This window comes from Peromyscus maniculatus, chromosome 11 (assembly GCF_049852395.1).
Source record: "Peromyscus maniculatus bairdii isolate BWxNUB_F1_BW_parent chromosome 11, HU_Pman_BW_mat_3.1, whole genome shotgun sequence".
NCBI lineage: Eukaryota > Metazoa > Chordata > Mammalia > Rodentia > Cricetidae > Peromyscus > Peromyscus maniculatus.
The window spans coordinates 83,850,366-83,871,007 of NC_134862.1; the positions used below are offsets into that span (position 1 = coordinate 83,850,366).

Below are 20,642 nucleotides of genomic sequence, written 5' to 3' on the forward strand. Positions count from 1 at the left end.
GAAAACTCTATCTTTCCCCAATCTCTTATTTTTACTTGTGTTGAAACCATTTTATTGATCCTATAACAGTCTCTGATAAAAACTTAGCATGTCAATATTTATGATGCCCAGTACAGCTCATGGAGCCTGAACTCACTCTAGGTTCATTCTGAGACCTTTAATTTCCATAACGATTTCCTCACAGCCACACCAAATAGAATATTCAATAAAAATTCTGGATAGAAAAGAATTAATGCTCTCTGAGGGATATCTGAAAGTAATTAGTATGTTTTATATGTAGGTGTGTGTGTGTGTGTGTGTGTGTGTGTGTGTGTGTGTGTGTGTGTGTGTGTATGAGGGAGGGAGGGAGGGAGAGAGAGAAAGAGAGAGGGGGGAGAGAATTTAACTTTTTTCTTCAGCCTTTCTAGCCTCCCCTTCTCTCTCTTTTAAAGAGCATTTGACCCTTCTAGGTTAGTGAGTCCTGGTTATCCAATTAAACAGTTAAATGTCATTCCATCTGAGCATTCTCCAACTACACATAGCACCAAATAGAAGGGGTTCAGCTTTCCCCATGCATACTGACATTTTGTTGATACCCCTAGGCACTTTGAACCATTCTCTATTCCTTCTACAGAGTCCCGAGGCACTAGCAACTTATCTGGTAACTGTATCAATTTTGGTGAAAGGGAGAGCTGATCAAGGCCAGCTTCCCCTTGTTTCTTACTGTTTTTCTTTTCTTAAGGTGTCCAGTGTGGACCATGCACTACTATTTCAGAAATGTGGAAGTGGGTCAGATGAGTTGGAGTTGGAGAAAAAATATTTTACATCTCCCTTCCATCTCCCCCAAGTCATGTTACTATTTTAAATTCTATCACAGAAACTTCCATTACAATCTTAAAAAAAATTCTTTCTACATTATATCAGAAAGGGATTAACTTTCAATAATTCTTTAGCAGTATACAGAGTACCTGGTGATATATCATGGCTTCTTTTCCTAGTAATAATCTTAAGGAGATATTTTGTCATTGTCTTTCTCCATTGTGACTTATGAGATATTTTATTTTTATTTTTTTATTTTTTTTTTTTTTTTTTTTTTTTTTTTTTTTTTTTTTTTTTTTTTTTTTTTTTTTTTTTTTTTTGGTTTTTCGAGACAGGGTTTCTCTGTGTAGCTTTGCGCCTTTCCTGGAGCTCACTTGGTAGCCCAGGCTGGCCTCGAACTCACAGAGATCCGCCTGGCTCTGCCTCCCGAGTGCTGGGATTAAAGGCGTGCGCCACCACCGCCCGGCTATTTTTTTATTTTTTATTTTTTATTTTTTTTTGGTTTTTCGAGACAGGGTTTCTCTGTGTAGCTTTGTGCCTTTCCTGGAGCTCACTTGGTAGTCCAGGCTGGCCTCGAACTCACAGAGATCCACCTGGCTCTGCCTCCCGAGTGCTGGGATTAAAGGCGTGCGCCACCACCGCCCGGCTTAACTTATGAGATATTTTAAAAGGAAACCCTCTGTTAAGGGACAGAGATTCCAATAGAGATAGCCAAAGCTTTGTGCAGTATGTACTGTGATTAATTCCTGGAACTTTTCATTCTCTATTCTTTTAATTGATGCAATCACATTGACTGTTCAAAGTCTATGTAGCTGTTTCAAGTCTTTCAAATAATCTATCCTGTCATAACAGATATGGAGCAGATTAGCATTTCCCATCGGTGGATCTTTAGAGGAAACTAAAACAAACATTGAGTTTGTTGAATTCAGGTTGCTTATATCTCAGCACACATAACTCCACTGAAGTTGACCATCACAGCAAAAGCCACAGCACACACACGTACACATACAAAGAGCAGCATGGAGCTAACCACACGACTCCACAGATGATGCAGACAAACTTGAGTAGAAACCAAGATTGTTCTACCTCTTTTCATAACAGGTTAGTGCTGGCCCTCAGTGTTGGTGTACAGTTTTTATGGCATGGGAAAATAGGGATGTTTCTGCCCTATAAAAATAAATGTGTTGAAGTCTTTAGTTTGAGCTTACACAATGTCAGAAAGTTCCAAAGGCGCTGGCACAGTACAAAAAAATAAAAATAAATAAAATAAAAAATAACAAGAGAACCCAACAAACAAATATATATCACCAAAACACATGGCAAGAGGCTAAGAACATTCTGGGAGGATAGCTACTGGTTTCTTAGATTAATGCAACAATCTCCAACACGTTTGTGGAAAATACAGAATAAGAGCAGGAAACTGGTGGGTCTTTTTTAGGGTAGGAAAATTGGCTTGCTACCAATAGCCACTTGGCTTCAAACTGTTTAATTGATCTTTTTCTCCTTTTAAAGGTTGAAAACACACAACTTTCATTGTCTTCATTTTTTAAGCATAATGAAGAGCTGAGGGGCAAGAGCAGAGAAATGCATGCAATTATCCTTAATAAGGAAAAGGATACATGGAACACAGACACAAAGAGTAACTTATTCCTTCATTGAATACATCATGCTATACACTTCTTTCCAAACCTTAGTTCAGCCCATGTGGTTGTTCCTGCATGACAGCTTTTTTTCTACTCTATAAAGGGTTGGGAGAAAGATAAGTAGGAAGCAGGATTATGGGTTTAAATAAAGACAATACTTTTGGTGTCAAAGGATGCAAGGTGGGCAAGGGGGCTAAAAATAGGGAAAGTTTCATTGGAGATAACGACTTGTAATTCCTCAAAACGAAAAACTTACCACATTCTGTGCAAATTTCTCAAATGATGTTCTGCGATCCATTGAGTTTCCAGACTTAAATGTGTGGTGTGGGGTAGGGTTAAGGGAGACAAGGAACATAAAAAAAAGAAAAGCAAGAAAAACAGAACAGAAAAAGACAGGATGGTAAAGTAAAGCTACACTAAGCCCAGGTATGAAACCCATGACCACATGGTAATGGGGCTGCCAGGGGATGCTTCTCATCTCTTGATCCAGGTTCTTTGCTCATTAGTGATTGCACCATAAAACCCCAAAATTATACTTGAGCAAACAAAATGGTGTGATTTAAAGCAGAATGAAGTTAAGCGGAAAATGAGAAAGATATGGCAAGCTTTTATGCTGACATTTGCAAAGCCTACATATCTGAAAATTTAGTGGGATTTCTTTAGAATCAACTCCTAATAGTCTATGCAGGTTGAATTTCTGCTGATAGCATTAATTTGATGGAGAATTTCTGGAGGCTAGACATTGCTCAAAGGATGAATATGTCTCTTGATTGTGTCTCTTATTAAAGCCTCTGGCTGTAGTGATTGAGCACTTCCCTAGGGGTTTCAAAGTTGACTTACTTTGAAATGTCTTTGTTCTGTCCTCCGTCAGTGAAACTTATTTTATATCCAGTTACCTGAACTTTGAACACAGCAGAGAGCTGTCAGCCTTGTGGCTCTAAGAGGTTAGTTCATGTACTGACCTGTGTATCTCCACATTGTTTCAGTTTCAATTAATTAAAATTAATTCTAAACATTAATGATTGCCACACTGGGCAGTATAGCCACTTGCAACTATTTTTATCTGTAAAGGCAGTGGGCTATGAAAAAAATTCATATTAGTTTAAATGATAAATTAACAGAACTGTAGCTTAATCTTAGAAATGTAATCTATGGGCTTTTTTTACATTAAAAAACAATGAATAATGTTGATTTTTCGCTACATATTTTCGATTTATTGTTACATTGGTCATATAAGGGATTTATGTATAGTAAGACTTTGATTACAAATATTAACTAATTAGTGAAGTCTACTACTACTACTACTACTTCCCAAATGTGTTTGCTTATCATCTTAGTTTGAAATAGGTTATCAAGATACTAAGTAGTTTGGGATATAAGTCAAAGGAAAATATTATCTGCCAACATCATAGCACGTTAGCAGCTATCCTTGAAAAAAGTAAGTTTATATTTTGCTATAAACATACATGCTAGCTTTGTAAATAAACCAAACCATCTTCGAGTTTCAGCACTTGACTTTTTTCTAGTTGGAGTTTTTTGTTTCTTTTAACTAGAAATACTAAAGATTAATATTAAACATGAAAACAGCACCCAATAGCCTTTGAAAAGCATTGATATCTGCAAAAACAACCAAAAAATGACACACAGAGCAATCAACACACAGGAACAAAACCAACTTAAATGACCCTTGGAAATGGATGGATTAGGGGAAAGGTCTTAGAGAATGGATACTTACCATTTTTTTGAAACCCTGGCCCAGCAGAGATGTTTACTCTTATTAATTATAACTAGGAACTAAGGTCAAGAGAGGTCACAAAGAACCAGTACCTTTCTCTTTGCCTGTAGAAGTTCCTGGTAGGCACTAGATCTTATAAAGCGGGGGTATGAGTCGCTCTTCATCAGCTTGTAAATGTGCTCCTGGAAAGAGAGAATGGGTGAAGGGCTCCTTTATCATTTTAATGAAAGAACGAGACACTACGATGAGGACACTCAGGTAGCTAAAGAACAAATGCAGAAGTAACTAAAAATAGCAATTGTAGTGCTAATAGGAACACCTTATGTTCACAGGACATTTGGATCTTTTAGTCCATCATTTCTTTTCCAGATCAATGTTTACATTGGGCTCGGAGCTACTCAGGAGGAGAAACCATATGTGATCATTTTAATCATAGACTTTAGTCAGGGGGACATTAGAAATAACTTCAAATCAATGTGACAATTTATGTGGAACATTTGAGAATTGAAACAAATCTGTTATCTTGAAGATGACTCCAAGCCTGAAGTGGATAATATGACACCAAGACTATGCAGTCATCCTGGAGGCTCTCAGCACCCACAGCAGCTGGGAGAGCCAGGCAGCCCGGGTAGACCTCACTCTTGGGACCAATTCCATGATGAATTATCTTCTACACTTACATTAGCTCAAAGCTCAAGTCTGAAATTAATTGTTGGGTTAGTGAAATGACAAAATTCCAAACTCATGTGCTTATATACCCTTTTCTTATATGGTAATCGGTTAGTCATCTCTTCCTAATAAGTGTACAGAGTTCTCCCTCTTCTCTCCTCTTTGGACTGAGGATCAAGTCTTGAACACTTTACATAAGTGCTCTACTGACAAGCTATGCCCTAGCCTCTCTTGCATTTTACTGATGGCTGCTGATGGACAACGGAGACAAGCAAAGCAAAGAATATGTTCATTTAACTCCAACTTGATCCAAACCTGGGAGGTTCTGCTCTGTTTGCAGCAGTTTGGGGGAATTTATATGTTCCATTGTCTTCCAAGTCTAGTGAAACATCAGTTAGTTTTAGAGTTTACACATAATGCGAGAGTATCCATGGAATTCTCACGCACAAACACTGAATTTATATTTGAAAAAATAACATTCCCGGGGGTTAAAAGATGACTTACTTTGAAATGTCTTTGTTCTGTCCTCAATCAGGGAAACTTATTTTGTGTCCAGTTACCTGAGATTTAAACAGCGCAGAGAACTGTTGGCCTCATGGCTCTGAGAGGTTAGGCCATGGACTGACCTGAGCATCTTCAAACGTGTATCGTCCTGGTTCCTTCACATTCTGTGTAGTCTTGTCATAACTCTTAGAATCCAAGTTAATGGCACTGGGGGCCCCAGGAGCCAGAAATTCTTGCCATATTTCCTGCACTCGTGAGGGTACTTCTCGGATAGGCCTTTTCTTCAGGTCCTCCACCGCCAGCCAGAATCTGCAAAACACCACAGGATCTCTGAGCCACAAAGGCACACCTGGGAATTTTCGTAATGTTCATTCACTACTCTAGCAAGCTCATTTTCTCTGGGGATTCCAATATCAGTCTCCCACTAGCTTTCTTTTTTCTCTCTCAAGAATCATATTTAAAGGCTTAAAAGTTATTTTTTGTTAGTTTTATTTTTGATTTTTTTAAGATAAGGTCTCGTGTAGCCCAGGCTGGTCTTGACTTTCGTATATTGCCAGAGATGATCTTGAACTCTTGTTTTTGTTTGTTTTGTTTTTAAGGAGGCCCTGTTTGCACGCAGAATTACTATTATTTTTATTTATTTATTATGTATACAATGGTCTGCCTACATGTGTGCATGCAGGCCAGGAGAGGGCACCAGATCTCATAGATGGTTGTGAGCCACCATGTGCTGGGAATTGAACTCAGGACCTGTGGAAGAGTAGTCAGTGCCCTTGACCTCTGAGCCATCTTTCTCTTGATTTTGTATGTTTCTCCCTCCCCAGTAATTCAAAAAGTCCTTTAGAAGGAAAGATTGAAAATCACCGATTTTCACTGGCCTTTATTAAAAGCAGATGTGCCAGAGCTCTGGTCCTCTATAGTCTCATTTTCACTGAAGCACCACAGGAAGGGCTTTGTCTGCAAACAGAGCACTAACAAAGAAAAACCATCCCTACTGAAACAGCTGCAATGCTAGGAAGTACACTGGAGTTTCACTCGTACACACTAGAGAGTTGAGAACGCTGAATCAGAGAGAGTCCTGACACATGTAGGCATGTGGAAGGAAAAAGAGGGTCCAGGGAAGCTGCTCTACCTGAACTGACATCAGAAATTAAATGGACCAAAAAATAAGAGTAAAGGAGCCGAGTGCTGGGGTGCTAATGTGAGCATGTACACCCATATATAGGTGCAGGTACTATTCCAAGTATTTGCAGTCCTTACAACATCCATATTGTGATGCACTCCCCACATTAGAGACCAGGGAAGTGAAGATGTAAAGAGGTGATTTACTGAAGGCTGGCTCAGGAAGATCTGGAGCAGATGGCATTCTCACATCAGCTCCATCACACTGTTTCCCTAATAACAGCACCACCTTATGTACTTTCAGCATTATCATTGGCACAGCTGGCTTGGCTAATTAAAATGGAGAGGGTACCAGTTTTAATCCCACTCTTCACCTGATAGCAGCTGGATTCTAAGGAGGCCCCTGACATCCCCATATCGTGATTTCCTCATCAGTATAGTGGTGTGAAAAAGCCCATCTATCAGGGGCACCACTAGTAACAATTGGAACTAGTGACTAGTTCAATGATATAAGTTACATAAAGGGCATCTCAAACTGCCTGGCACAACTGTACATGGTTAATGATAAGATCCTTGCTATTACCATATTGTTTTAGCAAAAAGTTGGCAACAGAAGGCAGAGGGTGTGTTTCAGGAGTAAGCAGATGGGTAAGTAGCATCTCTTGACTCTCCCCATCCTGATAACTGAAGTGGCACAGTCCCATTGACAGCAGATCCTCTAGACTCTGTAGTTTAGGGACTGCTTCTGCTTAGATAAAGATGTGCTGAGAGTCATTTGACTGCAAATCAGCCCTGCTTGCTCTCTGGATCACTATGTCTTTGGTGTGGGAAAGAAATACTTAGGTGGAAGCCAGGGTACAGTTTAGACTTGGGGAATGGTGGGCAGTAGGTTCATATTGGTTTGTAAGAAACAAAAATGTCACTTAGTGTACTCTGACCTTGTACAGGATGCTGAGCTGACTTAGACATGTTTTGATTATCTAGAAAATAAGGCAAGAGCAAATACATGCATATTTTGATTATTAGATTCATATTTGTCAGAAATAATGTAGGCAAAACACTATATAGTATACTCAGAGAAGTAGTATTATAAAACATAGTGTACATTGGGAATTCAAAATGCTTTCCACAGCTGTGTCTTTCTATCATTTATCTACTTTGATAAAGCAACATGAGAGGCATACAATAGACAACTCAAGAAATACAAGTGTATATGTAACATTTAGTATTTGTGTGTACATGTTCCTGAATGTGCCGTCCTCTTTATTTTTCTTTACTTTCATTTTCTTTATTACCAGTGGGTGTATGCGTGTGTGTGTGTGTGTGTGTGTGTGTGTGTGTGTGTGTGTGTGTGTGAGAGAGAGAGAGAGAGAGAGAGAGAGAGAGAGAGAGAGAGAGAGAGAGAGAGAGATGGTAATGTGGATATGCCTGTGGGAGTTGGTTCTCTCTTTTCTCTGTGGGTCTCAGGGAAAGCATTTTGACTTTTCGAATTATATCAACAATCCAATCCAGGTACCACAGATTGAACCTAGGGTCTCACACATGTTACACAAGCGCTTTACCCAGAACTACAGTTCCAACCTCACCTTAAATTTTGAGAGAGTGTCTTTCATTGGCCTGGAGCTTACTGATTTGGTGAGACTAGCTGGCCAACGAGCCCAGTTTTGTTTTTAACGTGGGTTCTGGGCATCAAACTCAGGTCCTCATGTTTACAGAGCAAGCACTTTGCTGACTGAGCCACCTCCTCAGCCCTAAGAGGTCATGTCTATAATTTCTTTGGGGGGGGGGATTAGTACGGCATAGGATTAAACGCAGGAAATAGCAAAGGTGTAACAGAAGTAAAGGCTTGGCGGTGACCTGGTTCCTCCCTGAAGCCCAGTATCCACACACCATGCTGCATCTTTGCTCTTCCTTTTTGACCTGGTGGTCTTCTCATCACCCACTCTCAGCCTGCAAGGCACTTCTGTTAAATGTCTGTGGTGGCTCTAGGTTAGGTATCCTCTCCATTCTCTTATCTAAGGACCCGGCTTCAGCATCCCATGGGGCCACTTGTTTTCTTAAAAAATTTACTCAGTAAACCCAACAAACATCCCTAGGCTTCTCCAAACCCCCTATGACAACAAGAAAGCACATCCAAGAATCCATGAGAGACATATAGGGAAAATGAAAGGATTCCAGTTCTGACCGTCGTCATCCTGCTTTAATTCTGAGGCATCTGCTACCTTCATGCTAGCTTAGTTCACATGAAAAGAAATAGATGCCAATATTCTTCTATAAATGAATTAATTCCACAGAGCTTAGGAAGGCATTACAAAAAAAACAAAAACAAAAAAAACAAAACCAGGACATCAGGTTTCAAAGAACAATGAACAAAGAACCTCCCAGAAAAAAAGGAAAAAAATTCATATATTGAAAACATATGCTTCAATCATCTTAAGCAGATCTATGAACATTTACTCAAATGCCTCATATTTTAAGAAGCTTTTACTAGGTGTCCCTTGAGTTAGAAAATACTACAACAGATCAGGATGGTGTTTGGGACAGATGGGCAAAACAAGTACCCTGACCTCTTTCTCTGCTCCATGCACCAGTTAGTCTTAACAGCTCTGTTGTGCTTTTTTTTTTAGCTGAAAAGCTGAGAAGCGATCAACAGCTCTACTCCATCTAAAGGCACACAGTATAGAAGCTTCCCTTCAACTTTTATTTCAAGATCTTTGAGATATTCACTCTCTTTCTTTCTGGAGAAGTCATACTGGGAGTTAATATTAAAAAGTAAATGCTGATGTTCTAAAATCACTGTACAAGTACTAGTGACCACTGTTGTGATCAAACTCTGAAATGCTCCCTAAAGGAGCTCCCCATGTCTTGAATGTGTGGTCCCCAGTTGGTAGTGCTATTTTAGAAGGCTGTGGGAGTTTTATCATTTAATAAAGAAATATGACAGGCATATAAAAGACAACTGAAGAAACACATACACAAACACACATATATAAAAAACATTTGTGTGTACATGCTCTCTGCTTCCTTCACATCACCATGATGTGAACAACTTTAGCCCCACACTCCCACTGCCATGATCTGAGTTGCTCTGCCATGCTTCCCTGTCATCCATGAAGGACTAAAATTCCCTGAATCTGTGAGCCAAAGTGTATCTTTCCTCTTTTGTTTCTGTTGGGCATTATGGCATGAACCCTGACTAATACAGACATTTTCCATTTTGTCAAAACATTGGTCTGGGAATTATAATTCTTTATGGAGTCAATTTTAAAAGTTCTAAATATATATATACTCAACAAATTCAGAGGAAATATAAAAATAAATATTGAAAAGGAACTGATAATTCTGGATAGTTTTTGTATTGCTATCTTTCTTCCATCTTTAGGTGTCAGAGATGAAGTTGTCTACATCTTTGTGATACCATGAGAGTAACAGATCTATTACATCTATAATAACTAGACAAAACAATGTCTTTTTGGATCATAACAACAAAATGTGTCTTACCTTAAGTTTTCTGAGCTGAATTCTGATTCTAGAAACTTAAGGAACTGCTCTCTCCCAACTGGGTCTTTCAATGCCTCATCCATGCCAAAACCCCATCGCTTTACTCTCTGTTGGCTTGGTTCTTTGCTGTGGGAGAGAAAATAGAGCTAAATATATTCTTCTCATTACAATTTCCATTTGGGAGGGTGGTTAAGGTGGGGCAGGCTCACACTGTATAGCACTGGCTTGCCTGAAAATCACTGTGTAGACCAAGCTGGCCTAGAATTTACAGAGATCCACTCGCACCTGCTCCCAAGTGACAAGATTAAAGACATGTGCCATTATGCCTGGACCAATTCCTATTTTCTTTATCATGTATACCTTAGAATAAAGCCATTTTAGCTTATCTTCTAGAACAGTAATATATCATTGATTGACTGTTCTTCATGAAATTACCATGAGATAGAAGTTAGATTAATAACACAATCTGTAACTAAGAGTCTGGATTGATTCTTACCAACTTTATAAGACTGTCATTCCTCCTCTAATTTTATATATGAAAAAGCTGATGCATAACATGTTATAACGTGATTCTGTCATAGAAGGAATATGAGGCAAAAATCCAGCCGTTACCCAGAATCCCATTTCAACCACTATACAGTTGTAGTCTGTGGTGTAGATCATCCTTGTAATGATGCATTTGTGCCCAGAAGACCTCATTTCTACAGATGACTCTGCTGTAATTAAATATGAATCATATTTACTCATGGATTGGGGGGTCTATCTTCCATATACATATATATATATATATATATATATATATATATATATACATGTATATACATTGTATATATAAAAAACTTATGACTGAAGACTTCTGAATTGGTAGATGTTTAAGATCCATGGCTGGATATAAGAGAAATGGCCCATAAATAGAAGCTGGAGCCATGATATTACAGGTTTGTAATCCCAGTGTCTAGGAGGTGGAGGTAGAAGGATAAGGAGTTGGATACCATCCTTGGCTACAAAATCAGTTGAAGGACATCATGGGCTACAGGAGACTCTGCCTAAAGCAAAACAAAACAGAAGTGCTATTGAATACTAATCATGTCTTTGTGAAGATACATGACATGAAGCTCACCTCTGATGAGCTTCAAGATTAATGCCACAATGCGTCACACAGCTCACCAAGGAAATCTGGGGTTCTAAACTCTGCTTGGGTTTTTAAAAGTCAGTTTCTCTGTACTGATGGTGAGTTCATTTAGTTTTAAATGGGGTTTATATAGGCATGTTTGTACTGGCCTTAAGGAAGTGTGGATTTGGGATCTATTTTACCTGAATACAGGCCTATGTGACTAGATGGATTTTTCAAATGATTTACTAGCAAGGAGCTGAATTTTAAAAACCAAAGATCTGAGTTCTGACTAACCCACCTTTACAATGTCACCCCTAATTTTGGGCCAGTTCTTTTAACAATGTAAATTTGTTTCTAAAATTAAAGTTTTAGAATCTGTAAAATTCAAATATCTATATGGAGGACTATGTGATATCCTGAAATATGCACATTCTGTAATGTTTAAATTAGGGTAAATACATCCCCTTAAGTAGTATGTCTCTAAGGTGAAAGTATTCAGGATCTTTTTGTCTGGAGTTTTCAAATACACAACACATAGATATCACCAGTTACCCTACTATCAAAGAGCACACCAGAGCTACTAGCTCCCAAGGGACTGTTATTTAGCATCCATTGATCAATCTCTCCTTATGCCTCTTTCTCCCCTATTTTCTCTAGACTCTGTGAACCACTATTTACTCTCAGCTTTATGCATTTTTATATTTTGTAAGATCGTGTAGTTCTCTTGTTTCTACATCCCACTTATTTCATTTAACACAGTGCTTTACAGTTCCATTCAGGTTGCCATGAACGACTAGACTACATCCTTTCTAATGGCAGAACAGCACTCTAGCAGCAGGGCAAATCTCAGTGTACCAAGAAGCATGTACCGAGAATCTCTTTTTGACTAAGAATGATAAATCATAGACAATGTAGAGAAAAAGCAAAATCACCTTTACAAGGTGCCAGCTCCTGACTCTGCTGTTTCATATGCACTCTTAAACAGCTGACATATTTGGAAGGAAGAGACCATGTCTTTACCTTGCTTCAAGTTCCCAGAAAGTAGTATCATCCGAGAGCCAGGGGTTGGAAGGGTCAGGTGGCACAAGAAACGGGTCATACTCTACGTACTGTTCCGTATAACTTAGTAGGCTAGGGAGAAAACAGAGGGAAAAGTTTTCCAGCTTCATTTTTCAACCTGAAGTTACACCTGGTTCAAGGTAAGGGAAACAACATGAAGAGAGATGGCTAGGGAATTCACATCCACTTACAGAAAGAAATCCAGGACAACCTACATGCAACAACTCACTGTGGTTCTGGCAGGCAGATGTGGTTGAGGGTTCTACCTCCCAGCCTGAGCATGGATGTGAATATGCTCCTACAAAGATTACATGGCCAGCTCTGCCTGAGCAGTTAAGTATTTAGAATGTTTCCTGTCCTTGCTAGTCAAGGTAATCATAGTAGAGCAGATTGTAGACAAGTTGAAGAAAAGATTGAAAGACAAATTTTGTCTCAAATATAGATAGGATGCAATAGCCAACAATTTTTAAAAAATGATATCAAAACCAAATGGTAAGCAGAGGAGGGTAAAGTTGGAAAGGTCTACTTGGGAGACTCATTAAGCAAATAGTATATATATATATATATATATATATATATATATATATATATAATTAAGAATAGACTTTTATTTTATTTTCTAAGTTGCTGTGGAATGGCATTTCTGTATGCTGTAAAAATATGTTGCTACCATTGGTTAATAAAAAAGCTGTTTTGACCTATGGCAAGAAAAGAGACAGCCAGGCAAGAAATCCAAGAGTGATATGGGGAGAAGAAAGGCAGGGTCAGAGAAGATGCTGCAAGCCACCACCTGAGAAGCAAGATGTTGTAGAACTCAGGTAAAGCCAGTAGACATGTGATGATACATAGATTAATAGAAATGGGTTAATTTAAGATTAGTAAGCTAGCTAGTAATAAGCCTGGGCCATAGACCAAACAGCTCATAATTAATATAAGGCTCTGTGTGTTTATTTGGGACCAAACAGCTGTAGGACACAGGAAAAACTTCCATCTACATTTGGCACCAACACAGTGCATGCACATCCACATAAAGCCTAAAAAAAGCTTTAAAAAAAGAGGCCTTCTAGACCCACAAAAAATGGGAGTCAAGTGCAGCTTGTTGGTAGATGCAATTTTTCAGATAGGCTCTGTTTTCTGGTGGTGAACAAATGCATGGCTCGGTTAGGAGACAGCTTCCTGGTTCATGCTGACAGCACAAACGGCTCCTTCAGGAGATCCTGCTACTGAGCACTTGAATGGAGTTTGTGGGCAGCATGTTGCAAGCTGCTTGGTGACAGCATGGGCCTGCTGCTTCCCAGAATTGGGGCAATGAGCATGGCTCCCAGAGCTGGCAGTGAACATACCTCCACCATGTTGGAAGGCAGAATGGGAGGGGGCCACTGTTTTGGTCCTAGCCATGCTGTAGTTTAAAGCAATGGTCAGAAAATGATTGCAGATACACAATGAAACAGATTCAGATGAAAAAAAACCAGTTACAGTGTATTTAAAAATATATATAGCTTTGAGTGAGAAAAGAAAAAGGGTAGAGAAAGTCCTTAAAGAAGAAATAGAGTAATTAAAAAAAAATCCACATTAAAGATGGAAAATACACAAGAGAGTCTAGATACTGTATATTATTGTGTTTTCTTTGGGCTTATTTTTTTTATACTACAGAGAGACTCTTGATTGTGGGGACTGCTAAGTGTAACCAACATGTATATATTAAAGTATCTTAACTTTAAAATTTGGGTCTAAGGTTATGCTGCATTGAAAAAAAGGTTCTCCTTTTGCTTCCATAGAAGATGAGAAGATGTGGATTCCTTCCAAGTTAATATGGTTCCATCAAGGAAGACCCCTTGAGAAGTTTCTAATGGAATCTATGGCCTAGATGATCCAACATCCAGAACAACTTCAAGGCAACTAGCTGAAATGATGTAGCCTCAGACTACCACAGTAAAGACTTGACCATAATTCTAAATTTTCTCAGGCTCTCCATAAGATTGCAAGTGCTCCTAATGAGCAGGAAGTAGTATAAAAACCTATACCCAAATAGCCAAAATGCTGTTTATAAATGTTTTTTTAATATAAAGGGGGTTGATTATAAATGTAATCTCTTTCTAAAGAAAAAAGGGGGATATGATATAGAAACAATAAAAAAGATAGATTATTGAATCTACTTTGATCTGAAAAATAACTGTTAATCTCAAAATATTTTACATTGATTGGATTTAGTTTATTGATACAAATTTAAGGTTGATTTTGTTATTATATATATATATTTCTACTCTTGTTTAAGGTATTATGTTTACACAACTCATTTAAGGTTGTAATGTATAATTAAGAAATACAGATTAATAATTAGTCATCTATGATAATCAAATTTATAGTTATATTAGTTAAGTTTTCTAGGTATACAAATATACATTTTAATTAGGAAGGTAATCTTCAAACACTTCAAAGGCCTACAGAATATGGCATTTAAAATATTGTAAGGACTTAGGCTTTTCTGGACAATGAGATACATCTGCTCCTGGGAGTACCATTACTTCAAAAAGGATGATGGACATTAAAGAAACTCGTTATAGAATTTGCTTACAATATGGAAAAGGCTAGACATTTGAGCAAAAAACTGCTCTTGCCTAGACTGCTTGGCAGTATGTTGTATAAATTGTACATGCAGAAAACATAAGAAAATGACCACTAAGCTTTGCCAAAACTAGGCGGGATGGTTCTTCCAGTTCCTGCTCCACAGAAGAAACCACCAGACATTATACAGGACATAGAGAAAAGTGACTGATGAATTTTGCCAAAATAGGCAGAATAATCCTTCAAATTTTCTGCTTCACTGAAAAGTGTGCCAGATACTCTAGGTCTATAGGCTGAAGATGGATGCCTCAATGTTACAAAAGAACTTTGGTTGACTGTCTAGACCACCAGATGTCTCTATCATTTCTAGAATTATGGAATTTGCTTATAATGCACTTCCTGTTTACTCAGATAATATTATACCCTTCTGGGGTCTTTGATGGAGTTGAAGACCAGATAGTTATAATTATAGTTATCATTAGACATGATAAAAGATAAATTAGATATAAAACTTTGTCAAATAGAAATAGACTAAATATTGTAACTGTAATTCTTGCTTTGATAACTGTTTTGTTATATGTAATTTCACTATGTTAAAATGAAAATCTTCCTTTTTGATTAGACAGAAAAGGGGAAGTACTGTGGGCAGGTCTTTCTATATGCTGTGAAAATATGTTGTTACCATTGGTTAATAAAGAAGCTGCTTTGACCTTGGCAAGACAAGAGACAGCTAGATGGGAGATCCAAGAGAGATACAGGGAGAAGAAAGGTGGCATCAGAGGAGATGCTGTGAGCCACCACCTGAGAAGCAAGATGTAATGGAATTCAGGTAAGGCCAAGAGACAAATGATGGCACATAGATTAATAGAAATGTGTTAATTTAAGATGAATGAGCTAGTTAGTAAAAAGCCTGGGGCATAGACCAAACAGCTTGTAATTAATATAAACCTTTATGTGTTTATTTGGGACTGAACGGCTGCAGGACACAGGAAAACTTTTGTCTATACTAATTCACTTCCTCTATGGAAGGGTAGGGAACTAAAGGATGCTTATAATATCCTATGTTTTGTTTAATTTGTCAGCAGAATCCACACTAGAGAGACATAAGCCACGGGAAGTTTAAAATCCATTGAAAATTTGATGTTTTATTTTCACAAACAAATTTTTTAATTAAGAAAACATAAGTCTAAAATCTGAGTTTAACTCAAGTTCTTAACACATGCAATAGGAGTTGGTTATGAATGTTGAGCATGAATTCACAGAGTCACCAGGTTACCAAGTAGGGGCCACTAAGTTAAAAGATTGATTTCTCCCACCAGGAGTGAGAAGAAACCACTCCCACCAACCTGATTCTTGGTTCTACAAGGATTGGACTTCTGGAATGTTAGACCATCATTATTCTGTTGCCTTTAAATTAAGACAAGGGACTTCAGAAGTCCCTCCCCCTGCATGGGCAAACGTAAGACAACATATTCCAGCCAATGTTTCCGCCATTTATTCCCACTCTCTTCCAACCACTTGCTTACTCTCTTTAACACAGTTGTCATATGACATTTAACATTTATAGCATGGGACTGGAGAGATGGCTCAGTGGTTAAGAGCCCTGGCTGCTCTTATAGAAGAGCTAGGTTTGATTCCCAGAATCCACACGGTGGCTCACAAACACCCATAGCTCCAGTTTCAGAGGATCCAGTACCTTCTTCTGTCCTCCATGGGCACCAAGTACACACGTGCATAGACATACATGCAGACAAAATACAAATACATAAAATAAAAATAAACACATCTTTAAAAAAAATAAAACAAAACTTGGTATCTTAAATATTTACCTATCAGCAACTTTTGACATTTTTAACCGATGCCTATCTAACTGTATTTGCCAGTATTTTATCTGAAAAAGAAAGTTGAAGACATAGTTATGTAAACAGGGTATCTCAATTGTCTAAATTACAATCCTTGCTGAGTACATTCTAGGAAAAAACTTAAAGCTAGAAAACAATTAAAGCAGAAACCTCTGAAAGGGTTAAAATATAAAATCTATTTGAATGTAACCATAGCCGGTATAACTTTAGCACAGCAATGCATTTGAACACAATGCTTGCTTCAAGAAAATGTCGCTTTACTTGAAAAGTGCTATGGTGGTTTTCTATGGTGGTTTTAAACATTCATGAGAAATAACTAGATTCAGAATCCAATTACTCTACAAATACTTAACTCATAAAACAAATGTAGCTTTATTTGTTACCACAACTTTAAAACAAATTTTATATCTTTGAGCTACCTGAAGAAAGGAATAAAATTATATATTTTGAAAGTAATTTTATCAGCTCATGACACATGCCCATATAGATATAAATACAGGGTAAAACTAATTTTAGAAAAGAAGCCTCTGAACTACTTTTCCGTCATGGTAATTATGTAGTATAAAGGTGAACATTAACTTATTGATAAGGCACAGGGCAGTAAAATATTCATGAAAATGAATCAAAGTTGGGGGAACATCCCTCTGATTATGCCAACCATGACTTGATTAGAGACTTTGGCATTTGCTTTGGAATATGTCTTGGAGACAAACTGACTTTTACAAAGGAACAGTGCAGATCATGATGACACACCAGTGTTGATAGTGGCAAACCTCAAAAGGTTAGAGAAATCAGTGCTGCAGGAACAAGAGCGCCCACATGTGGGAAATAGGACTCTGTCCCCAGAGGGTTGCCCTCTCACCCTTTAAGACCCACCTTTAGGGGACAGAACAACTCTCAATGGCCAACACACCTCTAAAACAGGGGTATGGTTGCTAAAAATTGTCTGAAGGCAAAGAAGGGAAAAATTACTGAGGAGTTTTGAAAAGCATTTCCATACATTTTATGTTTCAAGGGTCATGTCTTAGAATCAGATCAGTGCACACACACACAGTAGTGCTGGAGGTTGGACCCCAAGGTCTTACACAAGCCAAGCAAACACACTACCAACTGAGCTAGATTTTTGCCCCTTTGTTTAAAATTTTGTTTTGTTTTTATTTTGAGACAGCGTCTGGGCTCAAGCACAACACCCCTGGAACCTTAGATCTTTCTGCTTTCAGCCTCTGTAAGCTGGAATTACAGGCATGTGCCACCATGCCTAGCTTTCATTACCTTCTAATTGTAAATCTCTATAAACCAGTTGAACATACAACTAACCTTCCAAATTCCACCCATTACAAATGCCCATTCCCTTCCCTGTATGGTTGTTGTCCCATGAACCCTCAGCTGGTCACTTCACAGGTGGACCTACCTGTTGGTGCAGCTCGTCTTCTGTAGGAGGCTTGGTTTCTGGTGTAGGTGTGTGGGTGGGACTGTGACTTCGGATGTCATTTTGTAAACCATAGACTGACTGTATTAAAATAAGAAAAGTGTCAGGACAAAATACCCCTGGTAGCCAGACACCTTCTAAAAAGCAAATGCTATCATATATTCAGTGAACTATCTCAAAGCTCATTTGATGATGTTTCTTATCAAAAATCTAAAGGGCAGTATAGAAGAAGAGGGAGGGAGAAGGGATAAATATCACCAAGAATACTTAAAAATTCATTGGGAATCATTACTTTATACCTACATGAAATTACATGTAACACACACACACTCTCTCTCTCTCTCACAGACACAGACAGACAGACAGACAGACAGACACTGAGAGAGAGAGAGAGAGAGAGAGAGAGAGAGAGAGAGAGAGAGAGAGAGAGAGAGAGAGAGAGAGATACTGTTTGGGGTAATAATATCCATCACCCCCAACTGTGTGCTAGACAAACTGAGCCTACACACATTGATTCTTTCTTTTTCCAACACTTCATTGCATGCTACCTCAGGTTTCTGCCATCACTGATGGTGTGTGAGGAGCTGATGGCATGAGGTGATGGCATGTGGGGAGCTCTCCTGTTCCTGTGGGCTTTCTGGGAGGAAGCCCAGTTCAGATATCAACAGGGAGTCCAGTGCTAGCAGAGGGTGACTGAGCACTTCAGCACACCCAGGCTCCACCTTGGGTACTCCTCTGCTTTCTTCTCCCAGTCGGAACACATCTCAGTCAGCCACAGGAAGGGGTTTTTGAATAATTCAGGTAGGAGAGGGAGCACACAGCACTTTTTAGAGAGCTGACTGACTTTTGAATTTTGTTTGGCTCCACTAGAGGAGTGAGCTGAGCAGATGAAAGGAACTAGGAGCGTCTACACAGCTAGGCTTGTAGCTGTGGGCTGGCTTTGCTCTTTGTCCTAGAGAGTTCCTAGTGGCACAATGTTTGCTCATTGCATCTAAATAGACTTTGTGACTCTTTCAGTGGCTTTCCCATCCTAACACAAAGGGAAACTGCCTCAAAAGAAAAAGTACTCAGGCTATATTGGGATCTTTGAAGGAAGAAGAAAACCAACATGAAATAAAGCTCCCAAACCTAAAAAAAAAAAATCTTAGTTTTGGTTCATCTTTATGTAGGAACATTCACTTTAGAGGAGCACTGGAGTTACATGGGGTTAAAACCACAGAAAAGCAGGTCTTCTGAGTCACAGAATGCTCTTTGTCAATGATGCCAACCCTTGGGTTGTTCTAGAATGACTGATGCTGGCTAGAGACCTGTGTGTGTGTGTGTGTGTGTGTGTGTGTGTGTGTGTGTAAACAGTTTTTACAAATGAGAAAGAAAGAACTCCTTGTTCACTGGGGCTGGAGATATTGTTCAGGAATGGAGGAATGCGTGCCCAGCATCTGCTTCACTACATAAAATCAAGTATGGTGGCACACAGCCTTGATCTTTGCACTCAGAAAGTGGAAGAAGAAGGATCAGAAGGTCGTACTCAGCTACATAATGAGTTCAAGGACACCCTGGGACACATGAGACCCTACTGCATAACAACAAACAAACAAAACCAGACATTCTTTTCCCCCAGTAACTTCCAGTTTCCAATAGGCCCTCAGCTAGGTGTGACTTTGTGAGCTCTTTTGTTGTCCATGCTGGGATTTTAACTGGTTTGATCTTGTACAGGTCATGTGCACACACACTGGCACGGCCACTGTGAGTTCCTGTGTCAATGGCTGTCTTCTGTCTGGAGAACTGTTTCACAGCAATGTGCCACAACTTCTGGCACTTAGAATCTTTCTGCTCCCTCTTCCAGGATGATTCTTGAGCCTTGGAAGCATTAGGGGTTAATCAGATGTCTCATTTAAGGATGAGCACTCTACAATCTCTAATAAAGACTATCTATTGGCTTAAGTCCATGTCTGAGCAGTCTTCTCTGGCAAATACCTCACAATATAACTATATTCTAAATATTTATCCTTATATCTACAGATAAGTGTAATAGTGAGTAATCCTCACTCCTTATCAAGGAAATTTATCTCTGAAATAGATAGAAACCATTAAAGAAAACCAGAACCAATAAAAAAAATCCACAGCTTTGGAGCCCAGTTCCAACTGGTACACACAATTACAACACAATTCCTCCACCTAAGACTCAGTGATCAATTTGGAAGAGGAGGCAAAAAGATTGTAAGAGCCGGAAGAACAGGAGTTTTGCTGTGAAATTATGTCTCCTGGAAATGTCAGGAAAGTTACACCCATGAAGTCTCATCAACATAGCTGTCTAAATAGTTCCTGAAGACAGACACCAATAAACATTCTAGCATGGAAAAGGGAAGAAAGCTCACAAGGGCCTCAACCCTAGACAAAGAAGTATGGAACTCCCACAGTGGGAGAAACTTCCCTGGGAGTCTTTCCCAGGGAAGAGCACACTAATTGGTTATCCAACAACAAATGGCAAGCCCTGAAAACAAATATATACAAGTAACATTATACAGACTGAGCAGGTTGTACTTTCATATTAAGGAATGCACACACACACACACACACACACATACACAAACACACACACACACACACACACACACACACACAATGTAACAAGAATTTACAA

General features: G+C 38.8%; 1 protein-coding gene across 6 annotated transcripts in view; it reads right to left on the reverse strand.

The window, feature by feature from the left end:
- Positions 1-20,642, reverse strand: part of Rgs7 (regulator of G protein signaling 7) — a 395,639-nt gene that overhangs the window by 16,915 nt on the left and 358,082 nt on the right. For 3 of the 6 annotated variants that reach the window (XM_015987216.3, XM_015987219.3, XM_076548013.1), the window contains 7 exons: positions 17,984-18,082; positions 16,540-16,601; positions 12,107-12,217; positions 9,973-10,098; positions 5,472-5,658; positions 4,269-4,358; positions 1,885-1,965 (listed from right to left, as the gene is read on the reverse strand). In XM_015987216.3, coding sequence (XP_015842702.1) covers positions 1,891-1,965; positions 4,269-4,358; positions 5,472-5,658; positions 9,973-10,098; positions 12,107-12,217; positions 16,540-16,601; positions 17,984-18,082 — 750 coding nt within the window. In that variant the 3' untranslated portion in view covers positions 1,885-1,890. The remainder of the gene's footprint in view (positions 1-1,884; positions 1,966-4,268; positions 4,359-5,471; positions 5,659-9,972; positions 10,099-12,106; positions 12,218-16,539; positions 16,602-17,983; positions 18,083-20,642) is intronic. The other 3 variants (XM_006993719.4, XM_076548014.1, XM_006993718.4) reach the window with 1 other exon arrangement.